The sequence below is a fragment of the Olea europaea genome, unplaced genomic scaffold (genome assembly GCF_002742605.1).
Source record: "Olea europaea var. sylvestris unplaced genomic scaffold, O_europaea_v1 scaffold657, whole genome shotgun sequence".
Classification (NCBI taxonomy): Eukaryota; Viridiplantae; Streptophyta; class Magnoliopsida; order Lamiales; family Oleaceae; genus Olea; species Olea europaea.
Genome location: NW_019264943.1, coordinates 188,955 through 202,597, shown reverse-complemented (window position 1 = coordinate 202,597; position 13,643 = coordinate 188,955). Strand labels below are relative to the sequence as shown.

At 36.4% G+C, this 13,643-nt stretch overlaps 1 protein-coding gene across 2 annotated transcripts in view; it reads left to right on the top strand.

Moving 5' to 3' along the window:
* The first annotated feature begins 1,748 nt into the window (after positions 1-1,748).
* Positions 1,749-13,643, top strand: part of LOC111390189 (ankyrin repeat domain-containing protein 11-like) — a 13,336-nt gene continuing 1,441 nt past the window's right edge. Inside the window, exons 1-4 of one of the 2 annotated variants that reach the window (XM_023015195.1) lie at positions 1,749-2,995; positions 9,819-10,833; positions 11,966-13,295; positions 13,384-13,464. In XM_023015195.1, coding sequence (XP_022870963.1) covers positions 2,212-2,995; positions 9,819-10,833; positions 11,966-13,295; positions 13,384-13,464 — 3,210 coding nt within the window. In that variant the 5' untranslated portion in view covers positions 1,749-2,211. Of the gene's footprint in view, positions 2,996-7,074; positions 8,344-9,818; positions 10,834-11,965; positions 13,296-13,383; positions 13,465-13,643 lie in introns of those variants that run through there. The other variant, XM_023015194.1, reaches the window with a different exon arrangement.

The window sequence follows — 13,643 nt, the reverse complement described above, 5'->3', positions numbered from 1 at the left end:
AATTAATTGGATTTGTTATTTATATTTTCGAATTAATTAATTGGATTAATTAATTCACGGACCGGATTTAATTAATTGGATTAATTAATTATTGGGCCGGATCGGGCCGAGCCTATTTGGGTTTATATAAATATATAACTAGGGTTTGAGATCCATTAAGGTTTTTATTATTCTTGCTAGCACAAGAGAAAACCCTAGAGGCTGCAATCATTTTCTTTGTGTGGATCACCATTGGAGGCTGGACAATTGGACAGCTGTGGTGGCGAATCAAAGTTGTGGAACGAAAAGAAAAGCAAAAGGATTGCAGATCTGAAAAAGGTACAATCTTATCACAATTCCTAACCAAACACAATGAGATCTATTGGATGGGAATCGAAATAATTTAATTTTTCGCTGTGCATGTATAAGTAGATTCCCAACAGCACCAAGACGAAGGGCTTGGAAAAGTGTGGAGAAATTGATGGCAGAACCAAAGTGGCAATTAAGCATGAGAACCTAGTCTCAGAACAAGGTGTGTATGAATTCCAAACTGAGATTGAAATGCTTTCAAGCTCAATCGCAGATTTGTATTGATTGCCCGACACTTGATGACTCTCTGGTGTTGCTTTGGCTGGGGGCTATGCACCTCATATAGAAAAAGAAAGTTAGTTTAGGTTTAGACCTACGAAAATTTTGAACGATGGTATCATAAGCACACGTCGCCTCTTCTGTTGCGTCGTTCGTGCCCAACAAAACACGGTTCTTCTTCCTGAGATCACGAATCTCTATAGGGTAATGGCCACGACCTCTTCCTTTTCACCCTTATAGTGTGCTTCGTTAAATCCATTGACAACCTTATTAGCCATTTCCTTAACTCCATTAATAGCCTTATTAGCTTTCTTCGTCACCGCCATGAAAATTTCTCAAACTACCCTTCTTTGAAACTGAAGAAAGAGTTAAGTGATGAAAATGGGTTACATATTGAGAGAAAATGAGATGGTGTTATACGAGAGAGGAGAGAAAAATTGGATTCAATGGTTCAAAACTGGGGAAGAAAGAGGAAAAATGTTTTAAGAAGAAATATCTTTTCCTTTCAAAAAAATTTGACCACACTCAATGAAGAAGTTGGATGAAAATGGGTGGGAAGACGTTTTGAACAATAAAATGTATAATTAAAAGAAAAAGGTGTATGCCTCCCGGGGCACTTTTCCACTGATAAAGGACGGGTTCTCTCAAAGTTGACAGATCAAAGGTCGTGGTTCGATTCTTGGGACTCTCAGAAAGCAAGGCACATACTGGACGGTAGGATTTATCATGAAAGATAGGAGTGTCTTGGAAGGCAAGGCGCAACATGGGTTGGCTCACTAGGCACTTTGGCAGTTCAGTTGGAGAGGTGTTCGGACCCTGGTCAGTTGGAAGCACATCCCGTGGTTTAACTGGTCTGTGTGAAGAGGGGCCGGATCACAGACCCAAGGAATAGTCGTCGAAAGCGGACACCTTAATAATAATAAAAAAAATCTTTTTTTTTTTTGCTCTCGTTTGTTTCTCATTGTTTGAAGAATGAGAATAAAAAATATAGTCATTACGTACCCCACAAAAAGTAAAATTCAAATTTGATGATTTGATGTGATAAATAACGGTCATATTTTTTATTTTAATGAAGAAATAATGGGAACCAAATAGGGGCTTAGTTTATGGAGGGAACGAAGTTTTTATTTAGTAATTTATTTATTTTTATTTCAAGCAACAAAAATCCAACCCCTTCACCCACCTCTCTCTCTCAATTTACTGTTCCTCTTCACTTTCACTTTTCTCTGTCTATATCTATCGATTATATGCACACTCCATATATGCATCTATACTTCTCTATATCTTTATATGACATACAGTGTCGTGGAAATAGATTCTGTGCTTTTTTCTCCAGCGAGCGATCTGATTAGTAAAAGTCGTCGGAGTGTCAACGGTTACTTTTCCGGCACCAATTTTTTTGGATTCCGATTACTGTTTCACTGGAGAAATGTTATTAGTTATTTCGACTGATTTCTATTTGTTTTTGAAGGTTTGTCGTGGAACCGTCCTAATTAGGGTATTGAAATTTTGAAATGTTAGGGCTTTTTTGCGTGTCTTGGCAAATTATCTTGCATTGATAATTTTGAATTTTTTGTTGGACGGCATTATTTGGAGAGTTAGGATTTGGGCTTGTGTAAAGTTAAGAGAAGTGAAACTACAGGTATGCCGCAGAGTTCGAGGCACAAATCACATAAACATAGCAAACACAGTTCGAAGGAGGCTAAGGATAAGGATAGTTCGGATTCTGAAGAAGATGTGAAGATGAAGGAAAAAAGTAGCAAAGGTGATTCGATGAGGGCTTATCGGGATTCTGCCAGTGGTGAGAAGCATAAAATTTCATCGCAGGTCCGAAAAGGCAAGGATTGTAAAGATCTGAGTGGTGATGGGAACGGTGAGGCTTCAGAGGAGTACGTGTCTTCAAAGAGGAGAAAAGAGAAAGCTCACCTCAAAAAGGAGAGGGCTGATGTAACTGGAAGAGTTAGTGGTGATAGGTGGGATGGGGCTGGAGAGGAGAGAGGGCGCAGTGATAGGAATGTGGAGAAGGAAATAAATAAAGGGGGAAGTTCAAAAATTGACATGAAGTTGAAGGAAAGTAATAATAAAGGGGAAAGTTTGAGAGTTGATTCTAAGAGTAAGAGTAAGAGGCATGAGAGTGGAACTGGGGGTGAGAACAAGGAGGAGAATGTGAAATCCTTGGTGGTGGAGAAAGATGAAAGTAAAAGGCAATCAAAGAGGAAATCTGAGAGGATTTCTTTGGAATTGAGGGAAGGGAAGGAACTGAAGGTTAAGGAAAGCGGGTTGGACAAAGACAAAAAAGATGGTCAGGAGAGTAAGCACGGTGATGCTGAGGTGAAGGCTCTGGATGGGAATCTTGAGAACAATCATAACTCACAGTTGGTTGATTTAAGTGGAGATAGACAGCGTAAACGTGGTAGAGAAAATACTGGTAAGGTTATTATTGTGGTATACATAGGGCTGATTTATGGCCTTTGTTTTTGACATGCCTACTCTTGTTTACTGTCATGGTTGATCCAAGTTGTAGCAATATTGTTTAAAGACTTCGTCCTTTTTGTGATATTCTAACATGCCAGTAAAGTTCTGATCGTAGTCTTGCAATTGCGAAATTTAAAAATATTGTACAAAGGTCTTCTTGGATATTTTGAACCAAAAAGCTATGTGAGTTGGTTTAAATTTTTTTGTTCTTATGGCCTCCATTTGGGAAGAATTTATAAATGGTTTAATGTATTAATAGATAGAATTGAGTGTGGATAGCACATGTGGTCCATTGGTGTGCCCCCCCCCCCCCCAACGACATCGTTTAGCCCAATCCGGATAATGAACAGTATGAACTAGATAGGTGTAAAAAGGGGTACTACATGAATTAATAGTGAAACTGGCGTCTCTCTTTTAATGTAGTAGTGATAGTTGTAGTGATAGTGATGGTGGTAGTGATTTGTATTACCACAAAAGAAAACAACATTTTTCAATATCTTTCTAAAAGAAATAGCTTTTTAATATTTAGTCCATGTTTGGTTTAAATTTAAAAAAAAAATTATATTTTTAATAAATTTAATAAAAATTGATGAAATATGTAATTAAAAAGTTGAAAAATTTTATAAATTCCATGAAATATGTAATTGAAAATGAGTATGAGGAAAGAATGATTTTAAAAAATAGGGGTCAAACACAAACTTAATATTGGAAAATAAATTTTTTTTTTTTTTTTAAGATTTAGGGAAAATCCATGGATACATATATTCCAACAAACCACACAATTTGTCCTCTCATTAGAAAATTGGTTCTGTAACTTTTTGTGGTAATTCTATATAGTTTGCAAAATAAAAGGTAAGTATTTTAGTCTACTACATGTTATCAGAATCGACTAGCACTATTTAAATAAAAATATAAAAGGCAGAAATGGAGTAAATTTCGAGGTATGTCAAAATTAATTTCCTTAAAACAAATGTTGACACGATCTATTGGACATGTCTATACTCCTTCAAAAATAGTAGTGCACTACTTTTTGCAAATCAATTACATAAATTTAATATCTACACTGTACTGACTATAATTAATACGGAATAATAAAACATGGCAATTTATATATTGAGATTGATGGGTGGATGGGTATAGTATACTAATTCTTTAATGAAAATTTTTACAAGAATTTGGCTATTGTTCAATTACAAATTTATCATGGAAAAGTCATTGGAATTGAAGAACAATGGGTTATGAACTTATTGTCTAAATTTCACGACGATCGAACCAAATGATGCTGAGATATCAACGTTTTTATCACATTCGTGCAAACTGTCCAAATTCTATGAATTTTCTTCACTTTCAATTTCGACTTTTCTCTTTATTTTTGATGAGATCATTCATGTTGATAGCATGTTTTATTCAATTTCGACTTTTCTCTTTATTTTTGATGAGACCATTCATGTTGATAACATGTTATAAAACTAAAAAAATAAGAGAAGAATAGAATGAATTAATGGACACATATTTATAGAGTTCAAAATGAGAGTCATAATTTGAATAGAATACACTATTTTTAAGTAAATAGGATTTATTTAAGAATCTAATAAGACTAAACCGATATCAATAATTATCTCATAATTTAACAATATTAAAAACAAAAGCTAAACAATTTGTGATTGGCCTTGGTACATTCCATTCATCTCCGCTCCAATATCGACAGTATCAAAAAAATGGTTATATTTACCTCACATTTTAATTACATTAAAGGTAATTACATTTTAAAAATTTATTAATTAGAAAATTGTGTCCTCAATCATTGTTTCCATTCAAAAATGTAGGTAACATGCTTTAAAATGAGGGTCAAATACTTAATCGTATTTTTACAATATTATTTATTTTGCTTATTAAGAAATACAATGAGCAAATGAGTTTTTTTGCTTTATTTTAAAGAAAAATTTGGAAAGAAAACATAATTAGGAACAATTTATATTACCTCGAGAATATGAATACAATGAAAAAAGTTTGAGACACAAATATAATAATGTGTAAAGATTATAAGCATTTTATGCAATTAAAATATAATCTAATTATTAAAATGGTAATTAGCATATAACATCCATACCTTTTATTATTATTGTGCAAAACATCCATATCTTTCTTTTTTTAACATTTTCACCCTTAATTACAATTTGATTGCGCAAACATCCTTTCGTTCATTTCCATCCAACTTCTCTGCTAAGTGTAGTCCCTTTTTTTGAACTCTTTTTGTCTCCATTGTTTTTTCCCTCTGAAAAATAACATTTAATTTCTTTGTATCAATTTGATTCTCATCAGCACCAAAAAGAAGAATCCGAATCACTCTACACGTCGCCATCGTCGCTGTTGGGAAAACTGAATCGAAGCCTATTCAGCCAGTATGCTAGCGACAAATCAAAGTACAGAACTGGATGTACATTGGGTGAAATTCTTCGACTTGGCCATGGCGTCAAATGGTGTTGAAATATTCAAAGTAAATGATCCCAGAGATAATCTCGTAGGTATCAGTCGAACACCACTTCAAGATCATTGTCTGGGACACGTCGATCAAATCATAGAGCCATTATTGAAGGAATTGGAGGTGGAATTGTTGCAGTCCTTCTTGGTTTATTTGTTTGTTTTGTCTCAAGAAGTCGGAAGAATAAAAATGCTTCTAGTACAAGGACTACCATCACCATTGGAAATTCACATTCTTTAGGAGCTACAAAGACCATCACCACTGGAATAACTGCTTCTCCCTAACTTCAAACCTTTGTCGCTATTTCTCAATTGCTGAAATCCAGGCTACCACCAAGACAAAGGGCTTGGAAAAGTGTGGAGAAATTGATGGCGGAACCAAAATGGCAATTAAGCATGGGAACCCAGTCTCAGAACAAGGTGCGTGAATTCCAAACTGAGATTGAAATGCTTTCAAGCTCAATCGCGGATGAGTATTGATTGCCCGACACTTGATGACTCTACGGTGTTGCTTTGGCTGGGGGCTATGCACCTCAGATAGTAAAAGAAAGTTTAGGTTTAGACCTACGGAAATTATGAACGATGGTATCATAAGCACACGTTGCCTCTTCCGTTGCGTCGTTCGTGCCCAACAAAACACGGTTCTTCTTCCTGAGATCACGAATCTCTATAGGGTAATGGCCACGACCTCTTCCTTTTCACCCTTATAGTGTGCTTCGTTAAATTCATTGACAACCTTATTAGCCTTTTCCTTAACTCCATTAATAGCCGTATTAGCTTTCTTCGTCACCGCCATGAAAATTTCTCAAACTACCCTTCTTTGAAACTGAAGAAAGAGTTAAGTGATGAAAATGGGTTACATATTGAGAGAAAACGAGATGGTTTTATACGAGAGAGGAGAGAAAAATTGGATTCAATGGGTTCAAAACAGGGGAAGAAAGAGGAAAAATGTTTTAAGAAGAAATATCTGTTCCTTATAAAAAAAAAAATTTGACCACACTCAATGAAGAAGTTTGATGAAAATGGGTGGAAAGACGTTTTGAACAATCAAATGTATAATTAGAAGAAAAAAGGATTATGTTACATGTACAAATATATTTGTACTGAAAGTTTTACACACTCTCACAATAGAATAATATGAACCACATGATCGAATTTTTTAATGTAAGGGGGATCCTCATAAATGTGAGAGTGAGTAAACCATATTGTCAACCAAATTTTGTGCAAATAGTTTTATCCAAGAAAAAATGTCAAAAAAATAAAAATATGAACGTTTTGCACAATAATAATGAAAAAAAATGATGTTATGTGCTAATTATTCTTGTTAAAAATTGTAGTGTGAATATATTTAGCTCTCGTTTGTTTCTTATTTTTTGAAGAATGGAAATGAAAAATATAGTCGTTACGTGTCCTACATAAGAAATAAAAATTCAAATTTTATGATTTGATGTGATGAATAATGATTATATTTTTCTTTTTAACGATGAGGCTTAGTTTATGGAGGGAACGAAGATTTTATTTAGTTATTTATTTATTTTTATTTCAAGCAACAAAAATCCAACCCCTTCACCTACCTCTCGCCCTCAATTTACTGTTCCTCTTCACTTTTACTTTTCTCTCTCTATATCTATCGATTATATGCACACTCCATATATGCATCTATACTTCTCTATATCTTTATATGACATACAGTGTCGTGGAAATAGATTCTGTGCTTTTTTCTCCAGCGAGCGATCTGATTAGTAAAAGTCGTCGGAGTGTCAACGGTTAATTTTCCGGCACCAATTTTTTTGGATTCCGATTACTGTTTCACTGGAGAAATGTTATTAGTTATTTCGACTGATTTCTATTTGTTTTTGAAGGTTTGTCGTGGAACCGTCCTAATTAGGGTATTGAAATTTTGAAATGTTAGGGCTTTTTTGCGTGTCTTGGCAAATTATCTTGCATTGATAATTTTGAATTTTTTTGTTGGACGGCATTATTTGGAGAGTTAGGATTTGGGCTTGTGTAAAGTTAAGAGAAGTGAAACTACAGGTATGCCGCAGAGTTCGAGGCACAAATCACATAAACATAGCAAACACAGTTCGAAGGAGGCTAAGGATAAGGATAGTTCGGATTCTGAAGAAGATGTGAAGATGAAGGAAAAAAGTAGCAAAGGTGATTCGATGAGGGCTTATCGGGATTCTGCCAGTGGTGAGAAGCATAAAATTTCATCGCAGGTCCGAAAAGGCAAGGATTGTAAAGATCTGAGTGGTGATGGGAACGGTGAGGCTTCAGAGGAGTACGTGTCTTCAAAGAGGAGAAAAGAGAAAGCTCACCTCAAAAAGGAGAGGGCTGATGTAAGTGGAAGAGTTAGTGGTGATAGGTGGGATGGGGCTGGAGAGGAGAGAGGGCGCAGTGATAGGAATGTGGAGAAGGAAATAAATAAAGGGGGAAGTTCAAAAATTGACATGAAGTTGAAGGAAAGTAATAATAAAGGGGAAAGTTTGAGAGTTGATTCTAAGAGTAAGAGTAAGAGGCATGAGAGTGGAACTGGGGGTGAGAACAAGGAGGAGAATGTGAAATCCTTGGTGGTGGAGAAAGATGAAAGTAAAAGGCAATCAAAGAGGAAATCTGAGAGGATTTCTTTGGAATTGAGGGAAGGGAAGGAACTGAAGGTTAAGGAAAGCGGGTTGGACAAAGACAAAAAAGATGGTCAGGAGAGTAAGCACGGTGATGCTGAGGTGAAGGCTCTGGATGGGAATCTTGAGAACAATCATAACTCACAGTTGGTTGATTTAAGTGGAGATAGACAACGTAAACGTGGTAGAGAAAATACTGGTAAGGTTATTATTGTGGTATACATAGGGCTGATTTATGGCCTTTGTTTTTGACATGCCTACTCTTGTTTACTGTCATGGTTGATCCAAGTTGTAGCAATATTGTTTAAAGACTTCGTCCTTTTTGTGATATTCTAACATGCCAGTAAAGTTCTGATCGTAGTCTTGCAATTGCGAAATTTAAAAATATTGTACAAAGGTCTTCTTGGATATTTTGAACCAAAAAGCTATGTGAGTTGGTTTAAATTTTTTTGTTCTTATGGCCTCCATTTGGGAAGAATTTATAAATGGTTTAATGTATTAATAGATAGAATTGAGTGTGGATAGCACATGTGGTCCATTGGAATGTGTGGTTGAAAATGTACTATGACTGAGGAGGCATAATTGCTTTGTGGTCCGTGCTTTCAGAATTATGCCTTCACATCATATTCAAACTTTCAGTTGTAATTTACTATAAATAACTATCTAAAATTGATATTACTTTGTCATGTATCTGTAGGGCCCAGCACTAAAGGCCATTTTGAAAAACCCTAAATCTTCTAAAAAATTTTAATTGTTTCAAACAGAAAACTAAAGTTTGGTGTGCAAGAATATTCAGCCTGATAACTAAGTGAATTTGTTGATGGTGATCTTGTTATTTATTTTTTTTTTTTTACAACCGTGGATGTCCGGGCCAGCTTACGCGCACCTCGATTAATTTCATAGGGCCCTAAAATTTTTAGTCGGGTATTCACCGCAGTGATCTTAAGAAAATTCGAACGGATGATTATTAGGGAGCAAACCCAAGGTCTAACCACTGAACTACCTCTCAAAATTGATGGTGATCTTGTTAATTATTAGACCTTCTCTGGCATANTTTTTTTTTAGTAGAGTAAGAGTGAGAAAGGAAAGAGGAAGAAGAGGAGAGAAGAAAGGGGAGAGAATATAGAAGAAATTGGTGGAGAAAGTATTAATTTATTTCATAATCAAAGTGTACCTTGATAACTTCTGATAAATAATAACAACTCAAAATGATGAAGTTCTAGATAATTGAAACTACTAAAATATCAGTTAATATCTATGTTCAAATCCCATCCCATCTTCAAAATTATATCTTTAACCATATCTTCATTCCCATCAGTAGTCTTTATTTTTATAGAGTGTTTATTGAAAGTGGAATTTTTTTCTTGCTATTTGTATATGTTGCTTGTAATGCTTTGAAAGGCAACAAAATCTGGTTTAGTCATTGCTCACAACGTTAGCAGTGACCCTTTGTATTTGGCTAGATAACTCGGAAAGATTTTGTTTTTATCAGTTTTGCAGAAGTGTAGCCATATATAGGGTATATCAGCAAGATATCCCTTGCCGAAATTTGATTCCTAATGTATGGAAAGGATAGGCTGCTGATGCTCTGTGGTGTTATTTTTGTTTGGTTGCTTGAATGACCTTGGAGTAGCTAGTACTTTCAGTTTATCAATTTTTATTTTCTTTTTGCAGCATGGCATGTGCAAGATGGTTTACGAAATCCCAAATTAGAGAAGGAACTTGAGAAAGGGGTACGAAGGACGAGAGAAGGTTTTACCGATAGAGAAAATGATGACAAGCGATTGTCCACAAGGAATGACTGTAGTAAGGATGTAAAAAACAGAGAAGAAAGGCATCATATGGGTGGAAGTAATGGAGACAGGCATGCGGATGATGGTGACAGAGATGATAGACACGGAAGTAACAAGCAGTGGGAAGATGCTGACAAAGACATGAAACATCGGGATACTAAGCATCAAGAAAATAGTGATAAAGAAGCCAGACATATTGATGGTTCACATCGAGAAAATAGTAATAGAGACAGTAGATGCAGGGGTGAAAAGTATCGTGAAGATGGTGAACGAGAAAAGAGACGCAGGGATGACAAATATTGGGAAGCTCCTGAAAGGGATGGGCGACGCAGGAATGATAAGTACAGCGAAGATGCTGAGAGAGAGAGTAGTTATAGAGAAGGCAGTGACAGAGATAATAGGTGTAAGGAAGAGCCACATTTGGATGATACTGAAAAATACAGTCGGCATAAGGATAGAAATCTAGTGGATGATTTTGATAGAGAAAAGAAACCTACAGAGAGTAAGTACAGGGATGAGCATGTTTCAAGAGATCTGGTTGGTAACAAGTCTAACACTGAGCACTCAAGGGATGATGGTTATGCTGGTGATCGCCATTCTGGAAAATCAATCATGTATGATGATGGTGTAAGCCTGGATGATCGAATCATCAGGAATAGAGATGATCAAGGTACGAGAAGAAGTGATGCCGTAGAGGATTTTGGTAATATTGGACCCCGTTGTACCCAGGATCAAAGATCTGATGCAGAAAAGAAATCTGCAAGCAGCGCGAGAATGGACGGACTTACTAGAGGGAGGTCTACCTCTAGAAATGCTGATGTAGAGATTTCTTCTAGCCACAGTAGACGACGCAGTTCTCCCCGCTCTAGTTCTCATGCTTCAAGGGAGCACCACAGGTACCCATTTACGTTCTGTTTTTATTACTAATTTCTTAACGCATTGTTATGTTTTTTAGGAATAAGGATAGATATCTTGGATACAGTAAGCATCTTTTGATCATATGTTAGAATTGCAATATGCATTTATTTTCTTCCAAGCATTGGATTATTTTCTGTGATGTACTATTAGTTTGAATAAAATAGGATACACTGCACCAGTAAGCAACACGAATTTTGAGAGGGAGAGGGAGAGGGTGGGAATGAAGGCAATGAATTTATGTTCATGCTACAAAGCATGAAACCAAAAGTGAAGATTTTGTGAAATTTACTGTTTCTCCCGCTTTCATCTAGAATTTTGTTTTTTATTATTATTATTTTATATATATATATATATATCCCCCCTCTAAAAATCCTCAAGCTCTCATAATCTTTGGTGTATGAGACTTGGATATGCTAAAGCAGCTGTCAGCATATATATTGAATACTGTATCTCGTCGAGTGTGATTGTTGCATTAGATATGGTGTTAAAATTTCAAGGACTAGCAAAGAAGAAGTAAATGTCTTGTTTGTAGAAATGCTACTCTTATCACATTATAGAGCTACTTTAGACAGACAACATCCCATTTATTTGCTTGAATGTTTGATTTAGGAAACATCGGAATTAGCGTTTTTATTGACCAGGTTATATTTTACTAATTGTAGCAATTTCTTCATTCCTATGCTAGTGAATTTCATTAATGTTGGGTGTTTAGTTTTCTATTACCCTGATATCTTTCTTTCATTTGATCCCATGATGAATTGTCCTCTTGTGCATTCCATATGTGGGATTTTTCCTTGTCAAAGCAATATGTATCGAGTTGAACTAAATGTGGGATAGTATTGTTTTCTTCGTTTTTGGGGGTAGTTTGTTGGTTCGTACTTTTGTTGTCTCGATCAAAGACATAAACATCATGTAGTCTTCCCATTCTTGTTCTACAGCCTAAACACTAAACTTGAATTTGGTTTGCCACATAATTCTTTTGCTACTTAATTGGTCTTTCTCAATATTTGAGTTGCCTCAAATAGATTTATCCCGATGTTCATATGCAACATCTTTAGATTTCTTCACGAGTTTATTATAACAGATATTTGCATGCCTTTATTTTTTCAGACTTTCTAATGAAATCAAGTATAGCGATTATGCTTATGAAGAGAAAATTCAGTACAAGACAACTTCTACTAGAGATTATACTAGTTCTCCTGGAGGGGCTGAGAAGATTTCTTCGTCTCGATCCCTGGAGAAACTTGGTCAAAAAGGCAGCCATCTCGGAGATTTGTCAGCTGAAAGGCATCTGAAATCAGATATTCTCACCTCACCCCTGCAACTGATATCTAAGTCCCCATCATCTAGCACTGATCGGAGACACTCGAGTAAATCTAATGTAAGGAAGAGTCTTGACATTGAAGACTCAGCACAGGATAATAGTGGTTCTAAGGATGTAAAGGATTACTTTGGTAAGGAGGGCAGGGGAAACCGTGAACTGGCCATGGGCGCCTTTCCTGGAGATGAAATTTCACAGCCTGATGGAGATACCTTATCTGTTTCTTCACCTTTTAGTAGAAATAGCCGTTTATCTCACGGTTCCAAGCCCTTGCTACCCCCTCCCTTTAGGACAGGGATGGATAGCCATTGTAGGAGGATTGGTGATCCCGACTTTGGAAGGGTTCAAGGAAATGCATGGGGAGGTGTTCCAAACTGGCCTTCACCTGTGGCAAATGGTTTCATTCCTTTTCCACATGGCCCACCTCCTGTTGGTTTTCATTCCATGATGCAGCAGTTTCCAGTTCCATCGATATTTGGTGTTAGACCTTCAGTGGATTTAAACCATTCTCAGGGTCCTTACCGTATGCCTGATGCTGACAGCTTTTCTGGCAATGTGCCCTCCATGGGATGGCACAACCCAGTGGATGATTCACGTCCTCTGCCATTACATGGTTGGAATTCAAGTAATGCTGTGTTCAGTAATGAATCTCAAACATATGAGAGGCCAGAATGGAACCCTTCTAGGACCTTTCCAGGTGGTCAGGGCTGGGAGACAAGTGGAGATTTGTGGAAGGGCCCAAACAGAACTGCAAGCATGGATAGGCCATCTTCTTCTGAGAAACAGAATAATTTCGTTCAGGGCGATGAAATTTCAGCTGGCCAGAATGAACAGACGCAACGTGATCAGCAGGCTGATAGTGCTGACATTAGTCAATTGAGTGATAGCTTGGAGAAGAATTCCGGTGCTGAAGCTCCCCATATTAGTCAAGAAGATACTAGTGACTATGCTAAAATGTCAAGAAAGGATGATGGACAGTTTTGCCATGTGTACCTTTCCAAGCTTGATATTTCTGCAGATCTTACTGAACCTGAGTCATTTAAGCAGTGGGCAAGCATAATTAATACAGATCAAAACATGATTTCTGACTCAGAAGATTCTAAAATTCTATACACTGAGGTAAAGATGACCACTCTGTACATTGTCTTAGTGCGTTGTTTTATTTATCAAAATTTAAGTCTAATACATTTTTCTTTTCCCATGGCAGCAAGCGGAAACTCAAGTGGCATCTTCTGGAAAAACCTTGAGTATTTCACTTTTTGCTGTAAAAAATGATTCTGTCTTCCAGGTACACACAGTTGTCCTGAATGGTATATGCGCATTTGTGGTTAAAAGAAATACTTTTTAATCTAAAACACTGCCATGCATTGGATAGCTCATATTTGATTCCATCTACCACTTTTCCCGCGAAGTAATATCGGTGCATATGCAAACTAGTCTTGTATAGCCTTTCTATCGTAGAAGTAG